The following is a 21,220-nucleotide window of genomic DNA, read 5'->3' as shown; positions in this document are numbered from 1 at the left end:
CGAAATGCAGACTCTGCAGAGAGGCAAATGTGGAATGTATCTATGCCGTGGCACAGTTGCCGCAGCCAGAAACGTCTTTCCCCCCTGGTGAGGGAAATGTTCAAGAGCTGTGGCAGCTTTCCGGTGTTAGCTCTTCAGAAGTGCTGGGTCGAATGGCCACCATCGAAGCGATGTTGACACAGCAAAGTGTGACGCTCGAAGATTTACATGATCGAATCAACTCAGACGCAATGCCTCAACCTACTACTCACCACGCACAAGATACAACTACGTTGCCCGAAAATTTGCCGTCAACATCGCATTCTTCGGCACATTGGACACTCCATTCTCAGACTTTGAGTCATCTCCCCGCCGCCGTCGAGGTCACAGCGTCCCCGTCTACCACAAGAGACGAGATTCCGGCAATGACAATACCTAGACAGCATTCTACCACAACAGAGAGCTTGCTCAGCACTGCATCAGTGCGAGCTTTACTAGGAGAATTTCCCCGTGGCATGTTTTTGAAGACGGAATCTGCTCGAGCTCTCCCGCAGAATGTCCACCTAGGAAATCAGCAGGTCACGGCTTTCCCAGAAACAGAGCGCGCCGAGATGGACGGTTTGGTCGATTGCTTTTTCAGATTGGCCCATCGAGAAATACCGATTCTGGATCAGAACCACTTTCTGAGTTGCTATAGACGATTTCTAGAGAGAGACGCATGGGATGATATCGACTCTGCTCTCTGCCTAATGGTCCTTGCCATTGGTGCTGTCGTACAGAATCCTCCTTCAGCGGCAAACCAAAGCGCAGAAGTTTCCAGTCCTGGGGGCGAATACCTCTCTGCCGCCTTAAAGATTCTGATTCCAGACATTATGCAGAGCTTTTGGAGCACAATAGCTCTCCCGCAGGCAACCCTTCTCGCGGCAAAATATTTTGGCTATTTGATGCGTCCCTTAAAATCCTGGAGATTTATTCACCTAGCCTCCACGAATGTCCAGATCCTGCTGAATTGGTAAGCGATCTCTCAATCAGCTGATTTACTCTTCCACCGTAGAAGTTCAGTGGAGCTAACGTGGACGGTAGGCCACAGACTCTGGAGGAGGACCATGCCACGGCAGCAGCACTCTCCCGGCTCGTATGGGCTATATTTGATATTGAATGGCATGTAGCCTGATTTTTGGTATGAAAACAATTTAAGCCTTGGCTAACTACCGGTATTGATAGCGATCTTATTGCGGAGCATCATCTACCACGGAGTGGAATTGAGCACGTTGTTGAAAACATACCTCTGCCCACTTTCCATAGCTGGACACCAGAGGCGTCGATGTTTTTGGCCGAGATCTCTGCTAGGCGACTGTTCAACCGTGTGCATCATACCATGTATGCAGATTCGCCCGGGAGATTTGGGACAACTGACCACACAATCCCTGCACAAGACCACTTCCTCAGGCAGGAACTCAGGTCCACCATTACAAACCTGGCTGCAGAACTAGACCACCAACTGGAGACATGGTTTGATCTTCTACCGCAGCATATCAAGCCTGAGCTTGAAAATTCATCATCGTGGTCCTTCGAACATTTGAATATCCTACACAGATATCACACTGCTAAAGATATTATTTTTCGACCATTCGTCATGTACACCTGCAACCTCCCTGCGAACGGGACTATCTCAACCTCAATTCTCGAGCGGTGCAGTATTTGCGTGCAACACTGTTGTGCGTATCTGTCCATCTCGGAAATGCTTCTTGAGCAAACTTCGTCGATCAAGGAGATCATATCCCACTCGTGCGTCTTACAGTTGTTTCGCTAAAAGATGTTGATAACTTGCTGACACGTCCAACAGTGCCTTTGCTGCGACAGTAGTCTTGACGTTAAGTTCGCTGAACCAGAACCTGAGCGCTCTGGTTTCAGACGTTGATGATCTTCAGACACGAGCCATTTCCATGCTACAGCGCGTAGCGTCAAAGGACTCGGCGATAGACCAATTGGTGGAAATATTGAAAGTCCTCCAGATGAAGACAAGATTGCTGAAGCGACAGGCCCATATGCAGACGCCATGAATGCGCATATTTATCTAACTTTATCACGGCCAATAATCTCAGCCTGTATCCCTCAGCTGGCAACGGTGCGTCGGCAGCGAGTCAATTCGTGAATTTGAAGCCTCCATTCGCACAAACTACACTACCGGTGCACCAACCTGAGTCTTCACTACAGAGCATCCCCACCACTCCAGCGACCTCGGTCCAATATCCCGGCCGTCGGCCCCCCATTTTCTCCCTGCTCAGTTCGACGAGAGCGGGATCATCGACCCCATCTCGAATAGCTGATAGTGGGCAGTTCAATTGGAATGGCTCAAGCTGTTTCCAGAGCTTTTCGCCAGCCGCGAGGTACATATCGCCCTCGACGGGACCAGGATTGACGGCGTTGACCGTGGCACGCTCAGACAGCTCTCGAGCCCAGGTTCTTGTCATTGCTTCCAAGGCTGCTTTTGTCCCTCCGTACAAGGTATGCGTGACAAAACCCAGTGATGAAGCCACCGAGGAAATGTTGACGATTCTTCCTGACCGGTCGTGTGGCAAGTAAGGTAACACGGCCTGTGTCACCATGAGGGGAGCCAGCACGTTCACCGCATACATGCGGTGAAATTCGGAGACTGGCACGTCTTCAAGCCTATAATCACCTCCAACGCCTGCATTATTGATCAAGATGTCGACAAGTAAATCACCATTTGGCGAGGCAAAGGCAGCCCTGGCGGCTTCCACAACCTTAGGAGCTGCTAGCTCTGGTTCACTCAGGTCGGCCTGAACCATTGTCGCCTTGACTTTGTGCGTCTCAGTGAGTTCTTTGACGAGCTCATTGGCGGGTTGCGTTGATGAATTGCTTGTATAGACACCCAGGACATTGCAACCTTTGGCACCCAGGTGGCGCGCTATGGCAGCACCAATACCTGCTTCAATCAGCAAAATGAACCCTTCCTTGTTGCCAACGGCAATCTTACCACGTGAGGCGCCTGTCACTATTGCTAACTTGCCCTCCAATGCACGACGAACGGGAGCCATGTCGAAAGCAGGACCAAGGGATATAGAGAGGCCTTCGAACAGGCCTAAAACACAGTATATATAGAAGTATCCCCTCTGCGGATAGTGGCCGTTTGCAGGACACCTTCCATCCTCGATTGCACTACAACACGACCTCGGGTTTTCACGATCGTCGCACAATACCCGGCTCGAAGCCCCGGTGGATCTTGCGGACAAATGTGATTTCGTTCGACTCTTGATGGTTCGCTTCTGGTAGCGCACGTGTCGTACCAGGAACGGCATCTAGGAAAGTTTGCTGACAGGTTAGTTCCAACCTAGCGGGAGGTGGTGGAAGCACACCCGCTGCTTACCAGTCCTATTCATTGCGAGGGATCGCGGCAATGGGCGGCCGAGCCGCCTCAGCCTTCTGCCTTCCATCCGAAAGAGAAATCGGCCCGTATATGGTGAGTCTACAGCACGCTCACCATCTCTTGGCCTGTGGAATCACATTCGCCGTGCCTGTTCCGAAGTATGCTGTTCCTCCGTGGTCCATACAGACCGCTGCGATGTTCTAAAACGATGGACTGAGGGTATAATTCACAATTGTCTTTGCGCAATGCCAGAATCCCCAGAAATCTCTTACCACTACTTCAATTCCCGGATCTCAGCCACGGTTGCAGCTTCCTCAGGGAGAAGAATCATTTGACAGACGTTTTCGGTGGATTTCATCGTTGTTCCTCTACAGCTACTCCCTCTGCCTAGAGATTCCAAACCCCAGTCGTGCAGTATCATTTTCGATCGTGATCCTGAGGATGGCGCAGGACTCGCGATCGAACCCCTCTTTCGTCCTCAAGGCAATCCAGCAGGTGGCAATTGAGGATATTCCAATTCCAGAGATCACCGATCCGTACGATGTGATAGTTCATATTGGACAGACTGGAATCTGCGGGTCAGCACTTTGCGTCTTTGTCGAACTTTGATGGGAGTGCTGATTATCTCAATAGGTCCGATATTCACTATTGGCAACGAGGCAGGATCGGTGATTTCATTCTCAACTCTCCCATTGTTCTTGGTCATGAGTCTGCCGGTCGGATTGTCTCGGTGGGAAAAGCTGTCAAGAGTTTGAAAGCTGGTGATATGGTGGCGATAGAACCTGGAGTTCCGTGCCGTCACTGCAACTACTGCCGTTCAGGTTCATACAATCTTTGTCCAGACACCGTCTTCGCTGCGACACCTCCGCACAACGGGACGCTTTCTCGGTTCTACAAGACATCAGCAGACTTCTGCTATCGCCTACCCGATCATCTAAACCTCGAAGATGGCGCACTCTGCGAACCAGTGGCATGCGCAGTTCAAATCTGCCGAGTCGGCCTGGTAAGAGGGGGACAAAACGTCGTTGTCTTCGGCTGCGGCCCTATCGGTCTCCTTGTCCAAAGTGTCGCCAAAGCGTTTGGCGCAAGATACGTTCTTGGGGTCGACATCAATAAAGGCCGTTTAGAAATGGCCAAGAGTGTGATGAAGAGCGCAGACGACGTTTTTGAACCGCCTCAAGCGCCAGCCGGTCTGAGTCAAGATGAAGAGATGGAGTTCCATGCTAAGGTTGCCGCTCTCATCAAGGAAGAATTCAACTTAGGCGACGGACCGGACGTGGTAATTGATGCCACAGGAGCTCAAAGCTGCCTGCAGATCGGTGTCCAACTCTGCAAGAAGGGAGGCATGTACGTTCAAGCCGGCATGGGCAAAGAGGTAAGTCGATGAAAGCCTGGGTGATTGTATGTCGCATTTTATCTGCTCTGACACCCTCGCTCCAGAACGCCGTTTTCCCGATCATGACCGCCTGTATCCGGGATTTGACCATTCGAGGCTCAATCAGGTACGTTGCTGGCGTATACCCGACTGCCATCGACCTGGTCGCCAGTGGGAAGGTCCAGCCGCAAAAGCTGGTGACCCATCGATTTCCGTTCGAAAAGGCCGAAGAAGCGTTCGAAACTGTAAAAAAGGGAGGCGAAGGCGTTATGAAGGTCCTGATAGAGGGTGTCCATAATTAGAGCACAGTCGACAAGCCAGAGATATCCTTATCAATAGAAACGGCGTCACTAGAAAAGCCCCTTTCATTTGTTTCCTATCTGCCTTCAAACTGGTAGAGATCTTTTGGCCCGTCTAAATGCACGGTCTACATCGATTCGAGTCGGGTAACGCAGGATATAATCTCGTAAGTTATTAACAGATGGAAAGTCTCAACACATCAGTGACATATATGGCGCTCAACCCCGTGATCCGTGCATTGATCCTGAAGTCAGTCTTGGGCCATGCCCTCTCCCACAGGATCACTCAGCACACCACCCCATCGCCGTTCCTCTCATGCCTTTGCATCACATGCAACACGATTATCGGTTCGACCCTGCGTTGTGTCCAGGTTAAAGCCCTATGGGGGCCCGTCTTTATATCTTTGCAATGTGCTCGGTCGCGGTGGCCTTTTCCGCAGTGCTCGCGGTTTCGTGAGCGAGCACTGACTCGGCGTCTGCGCGGACGTTGACCCCGTCAAAGATCTCGGCTACCTCTTCCAGAGCGAAGCCTTTGGTTTCGGGGAAGAAGAGCCAGGAGACGACGTTGCCCACGGCGAGGATGGCGACGAACACCAGGTAGTACTTCCACCCGATGGCGTCCAGGGCGATTGAGTTGCAGAACGCCAGCACGATCAGGGAGCCGTAGATGGCGAACATCTCCAGGATGAGGCCCTTGGCCCGGATCGAGTAGGGCAGGATCTCGGTCGTGTAGCCGTACAGCATCGGCGTATAGCAGATGTCGTAGTGAAAGAACTGTACGAACAACGCATCACCAAAAAATTGGTTAGTTCCTCGTTTCGGTGGGAGATTAGAGGGGCGAAGGAGAGAGAGGATCGGGGTGGGATTCGGTGAAAAACTCACAAAGATGAAGATGAAGGCCACGACGGCGATGCCGGCGGACTTGTCGCCTTTGATGTCAAAGACCGCCGAGCAGGCCGTCCAGGACGAGAAGGACAGCAGCATTCCGATCCCAGACCATTTGAACAAGGCTCGTCGCCCCAGGCGGTCCACCAGGAATGCGGCCGAGGCGGCGGCCCAGAAGTTCCAGATCTGCAAGAGTCTGTCATGACGGTTTGGTATCAGTCTCTAAGTATACAACGTCCGAGAGAAGTGAAATTATGGGGAATAAGACGTACCCGTTGATGAGCGTCTGCGTGTCGGAGTCCTTGATCCCGACAGTGTCGAGGACCAGGGTCAGGTAGTAGCTCACGACGCTGACGCCGTTCCACTGAGCAAATGCGCCGATGAAGCAGACGATGAACATGCGGCGCCGGTTGCCGGGGGTCTTGAAGAGCGTGGACCATCCCGTCCCGGTGGTTTCTTTCTCCGTCTCGATGGCCCGGGAGATTTCCGTCATCTCAAACTCGATCAGCGGGTGTTCCTCGTCGCCTTCGGTGTGGAACCGGGCCAGCGTGCGTCGCGCTTCGTCGTGCCGGCCCTTGGCCACCAGCCATCGCGGCGACTCAGGCACCCACCACCAGAAGCACAGTTGCACCAGGGGGTAAGCCCCTTGGAGAAGCGACGGGGTCCTCCAGGCCCAGTTGCTGCCGCCGATGTGCTTTTGCGTGCCGTACGTGCTCCAGGACGCGAGGATGGAGCCGAAATAGTACAGGGTCCAGAAAAGCGAGGTGTACTTGCCCCGGTGGGTGGGGTAGCAGAGTTCCGATATCAGGATGGGCGAGGGCTGCGTGACGATGATACTCCCCGCCCCGGCGAGGATTCGGGAGAAGGTGAACATGCCATAGTTGACGGACGCGGCTTGAATGACGGAGGCGACGATGATGGTGACGACCCCGATGAGCAGGGTCAATCGGCGGCCCAGCCAGTCCGACAGCGGCCAGGCAATGGGCAGTACGGCCACGGAGCCGATCGACTGTGCTGCATTCACCACCCCAAGTCGCGTGCCGCTGGGGTGGCCGAAGAAGGCCTTCCACGAACTGGTCGCTTGCAGCCCGTTCATCATGGAGCCGTCGTAGCCCGCTGTCGCGGAGGACAGTAGGGGGACCAGGAGAATCAGGTTGAGCTCCAGGAGATGGGGCACCCTGTACCACGGTTTATCATGCTTGGGGAGCACCTTGGCCAGCGCGTCACCCACGATATCTTGATCCTTGACCATATTGAGTCCCTGTGAGGCGGAGGCACAGTATATGAAAGGGACCAAAGTAGCAGCAGAGGCTCACGACTCTCTAGTACAGCCTATCAAGCATACGTGGGTAGAATTGAGTCGAGTTACATTCAATCGTGGTAATATGAGGAGGAAACGAAGCATATAAAAGCCAATCTCCAGACACCCGTACAAGAACATCCAGCAAGGACGGCACGGGCGGCGTCAAGCCACTTTCCTTTGACTAACTCATACTGGCCCCTTGCTAGCCTTCCCTGGGGCCCCGGTCTGGAGAGGATAGAGCCTAGGAAAGTTGCCGAACTCTGTTCGCCCGTCGCATGAGTTTGGTGAGGGTTCGGGGTATCTCTCTCCATTCTTGCCTGGTCCGGGGAAATTGACCTTGGCTATCGAGTAGCCGACGTGTTCCCCGCAATCCTAAGAGACGCGGGGTTACTCGTGAGTGCCCGCATCACTTGCTGCGTTTAGGATCCGTAGTTGAAGTTGGACGGGTAGTACGGAGTTACAAGCCGCCCTTCGCCATACTATGAGCGGGCGGGTTTGCCGCCACGATTCCGCCGCTAGGTTGAAAAGTGGGTCGCGCAGATAACCCCCGACTGTGGAGTGGTTCGTGGGACTGTTCAGCACATGTCATTGACACGACACTTTCGAGAATTCGAGCGAGGGAACCTTGGAGTTAGCCAATATGGCATCCTTTCCACCTCGAGACGATCCTTAGACGTGTTTACCGAAAGGGCACCACGAGTGGTAGTGGAATCTAGAATAGACTTCTATCGACTCGAATCCGAGGACGGTGTGCAGGGACCATTTAACCCATCGTCTCATTTTGCCACCGACTGCCCCCTCGGCGGGATACCCGCGGGTTTCAATAGTCGCACATTTCCCTGGCGGCAAGGGTACGAAGCACTTGTACCCCTCTATAGAATTCCACCAGATCGAGGCTCAGGAAACGGTGGACACCAACCATTATCAAGTGCCGGGCTACTCTATCAAGTACATAAAAGGGATTCGAGCTGAAGCAATCAGACCCCAAGTTCATTTACCATAAACGTTCTGGACACCACCCACACGTTTAAGCGCTATCACAAAGTTACCATGAGCAGTCTTCAGAGCGCCACTACACAGACAATCACATCGAGGCCATCTCACGGCACAACCATCCCGTAAGGAAAATCAGCCCGAGTGAACGTGTTGGTATGCCTTCCATTGACCTGGCACATTTAGGTTGGCGGCTCATTGCGGAGATTGGCGTGATGACCTCCTCAACAACGGGTACACCGTTATCAAAGGCGCCATCCCTGCCGAGAGGGCGAAGCACTATCAACAACGAGCGTTCGACTGGTTGAAATCCTTCAATACACCCCTCGACCTGGACAACCCGGACACCTGGGTTAAGGAGAACCTCCCGGTCCTGACCGACATCAACACCTTTGAGAACTACTCGGTCGTGCACGAGAAATTCATGTGGGACGCCCGCCTGGAACCCGGGGTCTTCGACGCATTTGCAAAGCTGTGGGACACGGAAGAGCTGCTGGTGTCCTTTGACTCGCTGAACGTCACTTTCCCCAACCGAAAGGACAAGCCGCGGAAACCCTCGTGGCCGCATGTCGACCAGTCGCCCCTGAGGAAGGGGTTACAGTGTGTCCAAGGCATCATTGCACTGAGTAAAGCAGGGCCGGAGGATGGGTCCCTGGTGGTGATCCCGCGGTCCAACAACCACGTAGAAGAATACTTCGACACCCAAACCGACCCGTCGTCGTGGGAGAAGATCGACTGGCGGCCGTTCGACGAGAAGGAAATGGAGTATTTCACCGACAAAGGGCTGGAGCCCGTCAAGGTCGAGGTCGACCCGGGCGACCTGATCCTCTGGGACTCGCGGACCGTCCATTGGGGCGCGGAGCCGACGGCGGCGAGCAACACCATCCGCACGGTGATTTACGTGTCGTACTCGCCCGCGAAGCTGGCGAGCGAGGAGTCCCTCGAGGCCAAGCGGCAGATATTCCGCGACCACGGCGCCACGACGCACTGGGCGCACGACAACATCTTCCCCCGCGATCTGCTGGCGTATCTCCCGGACGGGTCGGCCGATCCGCGGAATAGGAGCGAGCCTCTTGAGCCGCCGGAGTTGACTGATCGCCTGTTGCGAGTGGCGGGGATGAAGCCTTATTGATGTGTTTCAACTCACGTTTGACCTCTTCGCGTCCACGATTCAAGAACTAGGGAGGTAGATTGCTTTGGTAGCCAAAAGAAGAAGCAAAGTCGCCCACGTCGCCGCGGTGAACCTTCTTTATGTCCTGTTTATATGTTCCGCTGTATTTGCATCCCAAACGGACGTGATATCTGGGATAACTGAGCTGCTATACGGGTCAGACGAGCTCTGTAGAGCTTCATTGGAATGTTAAGACCAGTCCACTGTCTCCCCACCCTCCTACGGCCGTCGAAATCACCGACAAGTGTAACCGCCATCCACCACGAGGTCTGCACCGGTAGTATATGTGCTGGCATCACTTATGAAGTATACATAGGCGCCCTTGAGCTCCTTCGCCACGGCATTGCGGCCGAGCGGGATCATGGACGTCCACATTTGCTGGATTTTGGGATCCACAAAATCCGAAAGACCCGTGTCGAAATAGCCTGGGGAAATGCTGTTGACCCTGGCAAAGTCGCGCCATTCGTTCGCGAGTGACTTCGCAAAGTGGATGCATCCCGCTTTGGCGACGTTGTACGAAGTTTGTTCTTGCGGGAAATTGGCGATGTGGCCAGAGATTGACGACGTGATGACCAGACTTCCACGGCCTCGCTCCTTGAAATGGGGGCCAACGGCTTTTGCGCAGTGAAACGTCCCCGTGAGATCGACGTCGACCACGTCCTTCCAGTCCTGGACGGATCCGTCGAGGACGCCGCTGCTCGCCGTGCGCCCTGAATTGGCGATGAATCCGTCAATTTTGCCAAAGTCGGCGAGGACACTGCGGACAAGGTTCTGGACGTCGTCCCAGTTGTTGATGTCACAACGGTACGCTTTGGACTTGACACCGTACACCTCCCTCAGCTCCTTTGCATTCTGCTCCCCGCCTTCTGGTCGGCTTAGGTAGGTGATGGCCACATCGGCACCCATCTCAGCGCATCCCCGTGCTGCCTCTAACCCAATACCTTTGGGGCCAGAAGCACCCGTGACAACAACCACTTTTCCCTTCAAGCTCAGAAGATCCCCCAAGAGGTTGGCTTCAGGAACCGGCGCAGGCATTGTTGTTGGCGCGAAACCTTGCTCGCGACTTTTCTTCGGTTGGAAAACTAGATGTCTGGACGGGATGTCGACTTGAGTGGTTGCAGACTCAGAGGCATCAGCCCGTGGCGTGCCAACCAGAATTAAATAGCCGTCGCGACTATCACAGGTCTGTGTGCTCAAACAGGTAATGCGCCCGCCGCGGTGACCTAGAGCGGTGGACTTGGAATGTAGCCTAGCGTTCTAGAAGGAGTGCATGATCCATCACCGCCACCCTAGTATCGTTTCTGACGGGCTGGTGTAGGAGGGATTGTAAGTTGGCTATAGCGTGGTAATAGGGTGCCACACGATTTGAGTGGTGCGAAATCGTCCAGAATGGTGTACGCGAAGGCCCTGGAAAACAAACGGAAAGGCCAAATGAAGTCAAAGGAGAGTTTCTCCCGGTCCTCTACCATCCTGACTGCAGCTTCACCATGGACGGGCGGAAATGCCGCGAACACCCACCTTATAAGTGCTCCACCGGATTGGTTGGTGTGGACATCCAAGAGCCTACCGTGGAGATCATTTTGGGGCCTTCACCTAGCCGGTAGACTCTGCTCAAAGAAATCTTTTGAAGTCCAGGCGACGGACCGCCAGCAGCGCAACCACATCCGCCAACTGCAGCATGATAAGATCCACCACCTCATTTTGCATAGTTTCAAAGCTGAAAGCTCGAGCTGGGTCGGGGAACCGACTTGGCCATAGCCTGATACGGTGAGTCGAGATTTTCTTAGTGGCATAGTCGTTATTACTCCATATATGTTTAAGCCGAATAGCACTAGACTAAAGCTGTACACTCGCAGGCGCTGCTTTGACAGCGCACACATCCAATTGGACAAAATGGGAATCCACAAAGACCCAACAGGCAGCTGTAAGCGGCACAGTCAGTAGACCAATCATATTCGCATCTTGACGTCTTCGTTCTGGACCCGCAGACGCTGCTGGTAAGCACAGGGCAGCATCACAATATTCTCAAGGTACGGTGAGCTTCTCGCGGTTTTCGCTCTTCTTTGGCACAGATCGCGTCTGGGCCAGAAGATAATCGTGCTGTGTTCTGTTCTCTCGGATCATACCAGTGCGGTTCGTTGGAGATCAGGAGTTCGGACACCCGCTTTGAAGAATCGGTCTCAAGCAGTTGGCTTATCGCTCAGAGGGGAATGCCTTGACAGAAAAAGCTAAACCTAGAGGTATCTAGAGTCCGACTAAACAATTGTGCGCGAGCAAGGATTGGCCGACAGCGTTCTGTGCGCTCCAGCATATACGACAGAAGAACCAGGGGACCGACAGACCAATTGCACATTGTAACGATGGACCCGAGAACGGGCCTCGCGGAGGCCTTGAGAACTTTGCAAAATATATTATCTTCGCCTAACCTTGCGGTCTCGCAACACCTGGGGCCCTCGGACGGGACGACAACCAAGTTTCCGGTTTTGCCTCGAGACATCCCGACTGTGCCACTTGCCAAACTCGATCAGGTTCTCCCTACTTCATCATCGTCTGGCGATAGGCAGGGAAAGGCAGACGGCAACGAGGCCCTCGCAGGATTAGCAACGCACCTCACGACCAGCATTCTTCCGTATCTCAATCTCTCCTCGCTCTCGCCAAACTATTACGGCTTCGTGACCGGCGGCGCCACTCCGGCGGCCCTGCTAGGCGACTTCCTCAGCTCTATCTACGACCAAAATGTCCAGGTCCACCTACCGCGAGAGACCATCGCGACGACCCTCGAAGTCGCCACCTTGAATCTGCTCGTGCAGTTGTTCCGGCTGCCGGACGCGGAGTGGGGGATCGGGAAACGCAGCTCTGGGGGCGGCGGGACGTTTACTACCGGCGCGACGGCGAGCAACGTCGTGGGCCTGGCACTGGGGAGGGAATTCGTACTCCGAAAGGCTCTGCAGAGGCGAGGCATCTCGGACGCCGGCCTGAGTTGTGGCGAGCACGGTGTCCCAGAACTCATGTACCAAGCCGGTCTCCGGAAGATCCAGGTGCTCAGCACGTTGCCTCATTCCAGCATCGCCAAAGCAGCCAGTATCGTGGGCATAGGAAGGAAGAACGTCATTTCGATTTCCTCTTCGCAGGGCGACGGCCTGCAGATCGACCTCGCCCGCTTGAGCGAGGAGGCGGCAAGACAGGACGTCGTCAACATCCTGGCCATCTCCGCCGGAGAAGTCAACACCGGCCGCTTCGCCACGGACTCGCTCGACCAGATGACCCGTATCCGCCGGATCTGTGACGAATTTGGAGTTTGGGTCCATGTCGACGGCGCCTTCGGGCTCTTTGGCCGCGTCTTTCCCCCAGACAACGCCAGCCGGACAGAGTTCGACGCGATAATCCGTGGAGTCGACGGCCTCGAGCTCGCCGACTCTATCACCGGGGACTGTCACAAACTGCTCAACGTCCCCTACGACTGCGGCGTCTTCTTCACCCGCCACAAGGGCCTGTGTGAAGATGTCTTCCAGAACGGCAACGCGGCGTATCTCACCAGCGCCACCACCACCGCCCCTGCTAGCACCTCGACGAGCAACGCAGACGCTGGCGTGGATGCTTACGACGCGATCCAGAGCCCGTTGAACATCGGGATTGAGAACTCGCGCAGATTCCGCGCGCTGCCTGTATATGCGACGCTCATGGCATACGGCAGGGCCGGTTATCTCGACATGTTGACGCGCCAGGTTAAACTGGCAAGGAGGGTGAGCAGTTGGCTACTCAGAGACGCAAGGTTCGACCTCCTACCCGCGCGGAGTGGCCGGGAGAGTGAACAAGAAACTCTGGCGAAGACATTTATGGTGGTCTTGTTTAGGGTAAAAGACGAGGAACTGATGAGAGACTTTGTGAGGAAGGTGAATGAAACCGGGAAGATCTACATGACGGGGACCGTTTGGGATGGGAGGCCCGCAGCAAGGATTGCGATAAGTAATTGGAAAGTCGATCAGGAGAGAGATGGCAAATTGATCGAGAAAGTTCTGGATGAGGTGGCTGGGGGACGAGGGTGAAGCATCGGCTTGGAAGGCGACGACAAAGGCTCGGTCGAGGGTTGGCGGAACTATCACTGCAAGATGCGAGCCCGTCCTGCTTCGAATGATTCCCTATATACAGATCAAAATACCGCACCGCCAATAATAAAAATCCGCTCCTCCTCCCGCTGCACCCACTGTACCACCTTATTCGCACTCTGTGCCAACGCATTCCTTGACGCTGTTGGACCGGCCACGCAATAGAGCTCAAACATGGGCGTGACCCAAGCCAGCGCCGTTGCCGATACTCCAACACTGTGGTGGACCTTAACTGCGGCATTTTTGGCATGCACACTGGCATGGAGATTGTGGTACAACGACATCAATCGTCTCCGCTGTTTCAATGTCTCAAAGCCCGGCGAGAAAGACGGCATAAAAAATTGGACGTTGCCTTTTGATTTGTATAGGAAATGCCTCAGGACGGTGCCGGCGATGATGTCTGTAGGTGCGGGTCGGCCGGCCTGGACAGCTGCATGGATGATGTGCATGCTCTTGTTACGGCGAAATTCGTGGACAAGATAGTTCTTCATACTTTGCAAGTCTTCGAAGCTCTCCCTGTTGGCGCTCAGGAGGATGATGGCCACCGAGTCCTCTTTGGCGATGCGTTCGTTCTGGGCCATTTCGCGGACCTGCTCCCCACCCATGTCAAGGAAGCTCACATACATGTATAGATAGCCGGTGTTGTTGAAGCCGGGAAGACAGACGGGTATCCAAGAGTCCCCTCCACCAGCCTTGACTCCCTCAGCTTCGAAGAGCATGTTGAAAATCAACTGCAGATCACTTGGGTGCAGCGAGTGTTTCTTCGGCCGGATGACGCTGACCAGTCTACCTCCAGCAACCACAAGCCCATAGAGCAGGTCGTCGACTCGGGCTTTGATCATCGTACTGTTGATAATGTTGCGGTGCGACTTTCTGATCTTCAAGCATTCAAGAGCAGACAAGAGTGCAGACGGCGAGCCTCGCGTGAAACTGTCTGCCAGAGACGACAGCAGTACTTCGGTGCCTTGCAATGGCCGTCTGAGGTCGGTCGACGGGCGAACCGAGAAAATATGCGTCAAAGTTGGTAATGTCAAAGTCGACAAGATCTGCATATAAAGGGCTTCAAGCTGAACTCGGACCTGCGCCTCGCTTTCCGGAAGGCTTGTGATTCCTACGAGGAATAGATTTGTCTGTGAGAGGACGACAAATAGAACGCCACCTGCCTGGAAACTTCCCAGCTGGTCACCTGCATCTGAGTATGAGGAGATGATAGCCTGAATGATACCAACATAGCTCGAAATGATCGCATCCGATCCATGCCTAGTATAAATAGGCTTACCGGCTGCAGATAAGATGATAAAATGCTTGCGCTTGGATATCCAGAGCTTTTGGGCCACCTCTTCGCCAACAATCTTCTCGTCCACCTCTTCAAACTCCTTATCAAAATCGACGTCACCCTCGTCATACAGGCTGTCCGATTCTGTCTCGAACAATCCTCGGGAGCTGCTAACCGACGCAGAGAGATTTTGTTCTTCTTGGATGTCTCCCTCGAATATGCTTTCCGCGTCATGGATATACCGGCCAATTGGTGCATAGCTTCTGATGCTGGAATTGTCCTCCCCAACATCACTGGTTTTGTTGCTGGGAGAGGGACGAATTGAGTGGCTGGAGGGCGTACGAGAAGCACTGACGCGCAGCTCTTTGGAGCCGTCGGGACGGTTATAAGCATTGACGTCGGTCATGGACACGGCCGTTGTTGCCCCTGCAACAAGGCCTCGAGTCGGAGGACGAGAAGAGTGACCTGTAGAGGGCATGGCTTGCATGAGGCTTAATTCGCTGGGTCTGGGAGGAAGGGGAGGGCGGTCTCCCTCTGAGGCGGTCGAAGCCTGACGACTCCTCGTTGTCCCGGAAGTGGTATTGTCGGCACCATCCATTCTGAAAATCAGTGTACTGGGAGCTGTCTTCGTCAGCTTGTTAATTGTGAGGTTGTTGGCTGTCCAATTTTGGGGCTAGCCTCCATCATAGGCGCTCTTTCCCGCGTTTTGGTCATTGCTCATGGCGTCCATGATCGCGGGGAAGGACTCCTGTCATCACGTCGGAGAGTAGATCGACGACGACCTCGATGCCAACGGGAACAGACAACAATCAGCGGACTGCGGATGGATGATGTGAGGATGGAGGATTGAGGATGGGCGCGGGCCTTGGGCTTGGCGGCTGCCTCGTCGCCCTCGTCGACTTTTGGGGAGAACCACCGTGTCTTCGTCAACACCGAAGTCCCTCATATATCGCCAAAATCAAGTCAAGATTGCACCGCCCTCTCAGTGCCGCCCTAGTCGACACCGCCGAATTCACTCAATATCTCAGACAGATCATGCCAGCTTTGAGCCTGCTCCGACAACATCTCGTTCTCAATTTGTCAAGTGTCGACCTTGCTCACCCCCTTGATACAAAGCCTCGATGGCCAATAACTTGACCTGCCGGTAACTGAAACTGGCAATGCCAGTGCTGTGCTGCCGACAAGTTCGTCATGACCACTGACACCAAAGCGATTCGCCGCTATCATGCGGGTGTTGAGAGAGCGCTGGGCTTGTGGGATGCCACAAATGAATGGGCCGACTATATCGCCTTCTTAAGCCGGTTGGCGAAGGCTTTACAAGCATCTCCTCCTGACGCAGAAGTGCCATTCAAATCAACTCTGGCCAAGTATCTGGCACTATGTTTGAAGCCATCTCTGCCATCGGGCGTGCATCAAAAAGCCTTGGAAGTCTACAGCCTAATTTTCTCTCTATTGCGGAAAGATGGACTGTCTCGAGACCTGCCCATTTGGTTTCCTGGGGTATCTCATACCCTCACGTTTGCCACATTGACAACAAGGCCTCTATTCCTCTCCCTCTACGATGAACATCTCTTGCGATTGTCCAGCCACGCACTGAGGCCCGCTTTAAGAGCGATCATTTTGTCTCTGCTCCCGGGAATCGAAGAGGAGAACAGCGAAGACTTTGACCGCACTTTGAACACTGTCAACCGCTTACGACAGATCTTTGCAGATGACGGTAGCGAGGAGTTCTTCTGGCAAAGCCTGTTTCTAGCATCCATTACGAGTACGTCCAAGCGTCCGGGTGCATTGGTCTACCTGATACGGCAGCTCCCCAGGCTAGGTCCGGTGACAGGTCAGGCACCTGATGACGGCTCTCAAGAAGGAGAAGCAACCGAAGCATTGCAAGAGGCCATCAAGGCTGTAACAACTCCTGAGCCTGGTTTACTTGTTCGATGCTTTGCTACGGGACTCCAAGACGAACAACCCTTGGTTCAACGCGGGTTTCTCGATCTCTTAGTATCCCATCTGCCTCTCAACGCTCCAATGCTTCAATCACTCGTTGTACCGTCGGATTTGGACATCCTTGTAATGTCTGCAATGTCGGTCGTCCTCCGAAGGGATATGAGTCTCAACCGCCGCTTGTGGACCTGGTTCATCGGCAGAGAAGATAAGCGAGAGGGGTCAACAGACATGGTACCTGGCTCTGGTGTCGAGGTGCCAACACCCACGGCCCCTAAAGTACAGGAGAAGGTGCACACGAGGCACGATTATTTTGTTGCATATGGTCTCAAGCCCGTGATTCGGAGTCTTGAGAAAATGCTTCACAGAGACTCATTGCTCCCTGTCGACAGAGCCCGTCCTTTCCGCATCATGCTTTCATTGATGGACCGCTGGATCATCGGAAAGCTACCTGTCGAAGAGCTGTTCGTTCCAGCTATGCAGGATCTGCAAAAGTATCAGACAGCCGCTCCTTCGCAGTCGTCGTTCGACGAGGTATTCCGGAGTGCCAATGTGTTCTTCGACGCGATTGAACCCCAGCTCATCACCAATCAGCTCTTTAGTCTGCTTGTACGAGGGGATCTAGATCTTATTGGATTTATCTTCTCAAATTTCAACCTGCAAGAGGAGGAAATGACGACTATTCATCTACCCATGCTGTGCCTAGCAATTTCAGAAATGCTCCTTGAAAGGATGCAATCTGAACCGCACAAAGCTAATGACCGAGACGATTTCTACCAGGAGCGATTAGCAAGACTCATGGAGGCTCTCCTGAGCTTATTGCCAGCTCATCCGGGAGGCCTTCCTTCCGAAGCACTCGGCCAAATATCGAAGGAGGGTTGGCTCATGAAGCTGAAGACACTTTACGAAGAGTCGTCTTACGTGAAGAAGGCTATTTTTGACCTGATCCCTCCAACTGCCGCCGCTCAACTTCTGCTCCGAAACATCGCACTCATCATTCTGGACTGCCTGAATCACCCATCCAGCAAGACACTACTCGGACCTCTCACCAACAGTCTCGTCAAAGCTATAGCCAGAACCAGCAACTTTGAGCCACTGCGTGACCTGGAACTTGGAGATCGCCTATATGATTTAGTGAAGCTCCCGGCGGTAGACATCACTGTCAAATACGAAACTATTCGAACAATTGCGAGGATAGTGGATAGTTTGCATGTATTCGACCCTGGCAGGGCGACTTTGACAGAGCCATACCTTCTCCGGCTGGTACCAGAGCTGATTGCACAATTGTGGGAAGTTCTTCTACCATCTACTCCACAATTCCACGTTGAGGCCGTGGAACAGATTTGGAACCTCCGGATGATATCACAGCAACTTCTTCTCGTGGATAGCAAGATAGCGGATCTAATGTGCAAACAAGACAAGGAAGGGCAGCATCTCGAAGATCAACTAGCGCGATTCTCGACCCTGTGGACACATACTCGCTTTCCGGAGGTCAATGTCGAACTTTTTTCTTCCAAGCATGACGGCAACGAGGACGAAGTGCCTTGGGCTCTCCTGAGGCAGCCGATCTTGAGCATTATCGACGAGCTCGACCCCTCTCTACCAGACGACCGGAGGCGGACCTGGTTGAGCAATGTGCCCTCTATTCGACCAGTCTTCAAAATCATCTATGCCGAGTCGACCAACACACCGAACGCTCAGCTCTCCCTGCTCGCTTTGCACAGGATTCGAAAGATCTTGGCTCTCGCGCGGCAGTCGAACGCGCAGCGCAATGAGCTCTTCGGACGGGAGGGGTTTTCAGAAGTGGTGCTGGACATGTGCATCGAGCACATCGCAGACCGACAGAGTGGGGAAGAAATATTCACGACTGCCTTGTCAATCTTGCGACTGATTATTGAAGAAACGGACGTTCAGGAACACCATGAACTGATAAGTTTGTTGTTGAAGCAACTGACCGACATGCCCCAGGATAGCCCCTCGCAGGAAGAAATACTGGATTTATTGCGGATAATATTCGCAAGACCGAACTTTGGCAGTCCACCCAGTGAACTAATCCCGATCTTGATTTCCGGCATCTCCTCTCCAGCTATTGATTCAACGATTGACAAATGGATCACACTTCTGTGCAACACAATTCCCTTGTACTCGACTCAAAATTTGTTTGCGAACATGCTCAAACTGACAGCATGCTTCTGTGAACGGATTAAAGACTACTTTACGCTGATGCAACAGCTGTACGAAAGGCTGAGGGTCTCCGTCCAGGCTAATGGAGATAGATCTATCAGAATCGCGAGGAATCCAGAAAGATCGGTCAATAACTTACTTGCCGGGCTTGAGTACATATTAGCAAGAGCGCACACGCACCTTGTGGATCACGCTTCAGGGGTTGAGGCAAATCCGAACAGTTCAGAAAAATCTCAGTCGCGCTCGATTGCGAATCATCGGCTGACTGTTATTCTCTGCATGCAAGACACGATCAAATTATGCGGGGAGATTTGGGCCTGGCGAATGCTCAAAATACCATCAAATTCTGCACCAGACAACAAATCCTTTGCGTATATCTCCACACGGTTGCGGACGAGAACCCGAAGGATTCTGGAGCATCTTGCGGACGCTGAACCGCAAGAATGTCTTGAGACACTGATGGGCATGTGGATTGAGGCGGCTCGCCGAGATTCCCAGCAAGACATCACTCTTAATTTGATGCAGAGCCTCGACGGAGCGCGACCGAAATTCATGATGCCTGCCACATTTAATGCGATCTACAATCGGACGAACCCGTCAGCCCTAGATCAGTCTCAGAAATCCAGCTTGTCAGTGGACGTTAGTGCACCTGAGTTGATGGCGTTTCTGATTGCTTACACAAGCGCGCTTGAAGATGATCTGCTCGAAGAGATCTGGACCGATTGCACAGCCTTCCTGCGGGAGGTTCTCGCCAACCCTATGCCGCACCGTCAGATTCTGCTAAAGCTTCTGGAATTTGTGGCGGTCCTATGCCAGAAGATGGAAAACACCAATTTTGGGGAAGTTTTTAAAATGCGTCGAGAACTGAGCGATCTGTGTGCGAGACTTCTTACAGCCATATTTACGGTAAGGCCTGCAGGACTTGACTCAACTGCTCAGCCATTGCCGGACGTCTCCAATTCGACGGGTACGAAAACCATGCGGCGGAAGAGCACGTTACAAGCTGGCAACGCTATCGAGGTCTTGTGTGAAGCCCTGCCTATCATCGGCAGTGCACTGGGAGATCAAGACAGGCTAAATGTCACACTTCCCGGCGTGGCCACCTATGTTACCGGACCGGCTCTACGATCGAAGCAATTTCCTCAAACAGTCAACATGGATATCCTGCAGCTTGTCCTTCTCATGGCCAAATCCCAGCCGAACAACAAGGTTTGGAAGAAAGACATTCAGGATGCCATCAACGACAACAAATTCTTCCAGTCGGCTCCTTGGCTGGCTGAGACTGGATGGCTTCCAGTATTGAAGCAGCTTTGGCTTTCTGATAAAGGGCTGATGGCCGACTTTGTGTCCCGATTGACACCTCCCACAACGGCAGGGCTGATGTTTGGTGTTGGAGCTGCGGCTGCGCGAACAGAGGCCGACAGGAAGACCCAGCTCAACCTGAGGCGGATTGCTCTGCTTCTGTTGGCTGGCGACATGGATGCTTTCGTGTCAGATCTCAGCCAGATTGTCAACAGACTCGAGGAACTCCTTACGGCAACCCCATCCTCGTCTCCATCGTCTAGCACCCGCGGAGATGTCTATCTGGTTCTTCGGGCTCTGACGTTGGCATTCACTCAGATGCATCTAGTCTCATTATGGCCAATAGTAGATGTCGAGCTTCGAGAACTATTCATGAGCATGCAGAAGGGAGGCGAGGCTGTATTCACGGGCTATTCACAGCTGCAGGGAGCCAAGTTGTTGGACCTCCTCCTTCTCCTGAAGCCAGAAGAGTTCCAGCTGCACGAATGGTTGTTCGTGACCGACACGGTTGACGCAGTATACCCTCCGCACGACTTCAAGTCCACCGCAATCGCCGACCTGATGGTGAGCAAGGGGAGCCACGAGGCCGAGCTTCCCACGGTGTCAGACACTGGAGCCCGGACGCCATGGCTGTGCACAGACACGACGCGAACGAGTGAGGACCCCGTTACCCTTCTGCGCCCGTTCTTCCGGCAGTTGAGTATCCATGCTTTTGAAGACACATACAGCCTCCAACCGCCCGATCTTGCGGCATGTAGGAAGGATCTGCTGGCGGACTTGTTTGTGGACTGAACAATGACATTTCGTTGCATTCCATAGAGAAGCAAGGAGATTAGGATCATGGTCATTGGGACCGGAAGGGAATGATGTACGTTGGACTTGTAGCGTTGGAGCTGTGTTGGTGGCACTTGTGCAGGCTCACAAGTAGCAAGATACCCAGGCTCGCCAGGTACAGCCGCAGATTTAGTCAGTCGTGGGCCCCAAAATGTGGAGTAATAATTCTGCTTCGTCCTCC

The 21,220-nt window shown here is 53.5% G+C and overlaps 7 protein-coding genes across 7 annotated transcripts; 4 read left to right on the top strand and 3 right to left on the bottom strand.

Moving 5' to 3' along the window:
• Window positions 1-152: 152 nt before the first annotated feature.
• PV07_10248 (uncharacterized protein) lies at window positions 153-2,042 on the top strand (the record flags this gene model as incomplete). The annotated part of the gene is made up of 4 exons (XM_016397564.1): window positions 153-991; window positions 1,063-1,140; window positions 1,204-1,767; window positions 1,826-2,042. The coding sequence occupies 4 exons, from the start codon at window positions 153-155 to the stop codon at window positions 2,040-2,042; spliced, it is 1,698 nt and encodes a 565-aa protein (XP_016244755.1).
• Window positions 2,043-2,123: 81 nt separating this feature from the next.
• PV07_10247 (uncharacterized protein) lies at window positions 2,124-3,041 on the bottom strand (the record flags this gene model as incomplete). The annotated part of the gene is made up of 1 exon (XM_016397563.1): window positions 2,124-3,041. One exon carries the CDS (start codon window positions 3,039-3,041, stop codon window positions 2,124-2,126), a length of 918 nt encoding a protein of 305 aa, XP_016244754.1.
• A 770-nt stretch (window positions 3,042-3,811) lies between these two features.
• On the top strand, window positions 3,812-5,047 carry PV07_10246 (chlorophyll synthesis pathway protein BchC; the record flags this gene model as incomplete). Its single annotated transcript, XM_016397562.1, has 3 exons — window positions 3,812-3,948; window positions 4,004-4,745; window positions 4,811-5,047. 3 exons carry the CDS (start codon window positions 3,812-3,814, stop codon window positions 5,045-5,047), a joined length of 1,116 nt encoding a protein of 371 aa, XP_016244753.1.
• Window positions 5,048-9,630: 4,583 nt separating this feature from the next.
• PV07_10245 (L-xylulose reductase) lies at window positions 9,631-10,431 on the bottom strand (the record flags this gene model as incomplete). The annotated part of the gene is made up of 1 exon (XM_016397561.1): window positions 9,631-10,431. One exon carries the CDS (start codon window positions 10,429-10,431, stop codon window positions 9,631-9,633), a length of 801 nt encoding a protein of 266 aa, XP_016244752.1.
• Window positions 10,432-11,435: 1,004 nt separating this feature from the next.
• On the top strand, window positions 11,436-13,590 carry PV07_10244 (uncharacterized protein). Its single transcript, XM_016397560.1, has one exon. It carries the CDS (start codon window positions 11,757-11,759, stop codon window positions 13,440-13,442), a length of 1,686 nt encoding a protein of 561 aa, XP_016244751.1. The 5' UTR covers window positions 11,436-11,756; the 3' UTR covers window positions 13,443-13,590.
• On the bottom strand, window positions 13,339-15,603 carry PV07_10243 (uncharacterized protein). The gene has a single exon (XM_016397559.1). It carries the CDS (start codon window positions 15,374-15,376, stop codon window positions 13,547-13,549), a length of 1,830 nt encoding a protein of 609 aa, XP_016244750.1. The 5' UTR covers window positions 15,377-15,603; the 3' UTR covers window positions 13,339-13,546.
• Window positions 15,604-15,704: 101 nt separating this feature from the next.
• Window positions 15,705-21,214, top strand: PV07_10242 (uncharacterized protein). Its single transcript, XM_016397558.1, has one exon. It carries the CDS (start codon window positions 15,970-15,972, stop codon window positions 20,995-20,997), a length of 5,028 nt encoding a protein of 1,675 aa, XP_016244749.1. The 5' UTR covers window positions 15,705-15,969; the 3' UTR covers window positions 20,998-21,214.
• Window positions 21,215-21,220: the final 6 nt, after the last annotated feature.

Source organism: Cladophialophora immunda (assembly GCF_000835495.1).
Source record: "Cladophialophora immunda strain CBS 83496 unplaced genomic scaffold supercont1.6, whole genome shotgun sequence".
Taxonomy (NCBI): Eukaryota; Fungi; Ascomycota; class Eurotiomycetes; order Chaetothyriales; family Herpotrichiellaceae; genus Cladophialophora; species Cladophialophora immunda.
Note: the sequence above shows the minus strand (reverse complement) of the source record. Positions and strands in the feature narration are given on the sequence as shown.

Bases quoted from the DNA above. Each gene is read 5' to 3' on its own strand.
- PV07_10242 (XM_016397558.1), top strand. From the start codon at position 15,970: ATGACCACTGACACCAAAGCGATTCGCCGCTATCATGCGGGTGTTGAG.
- PV07_10244 (XM_016397560.1), top strand. From the start codon at position 11,757: ATGGACCCGAGAACGGGCCTCGCGGAGGCCTTGAGAACTTTGCAAAAT.
- PV07_10243 (XM_016397559.1), bottom strand. From the start codon at position 15,376: ATGGATGGTGCCGACAATACCACTTCCGGGACAACGAGGAGTCGTCAG.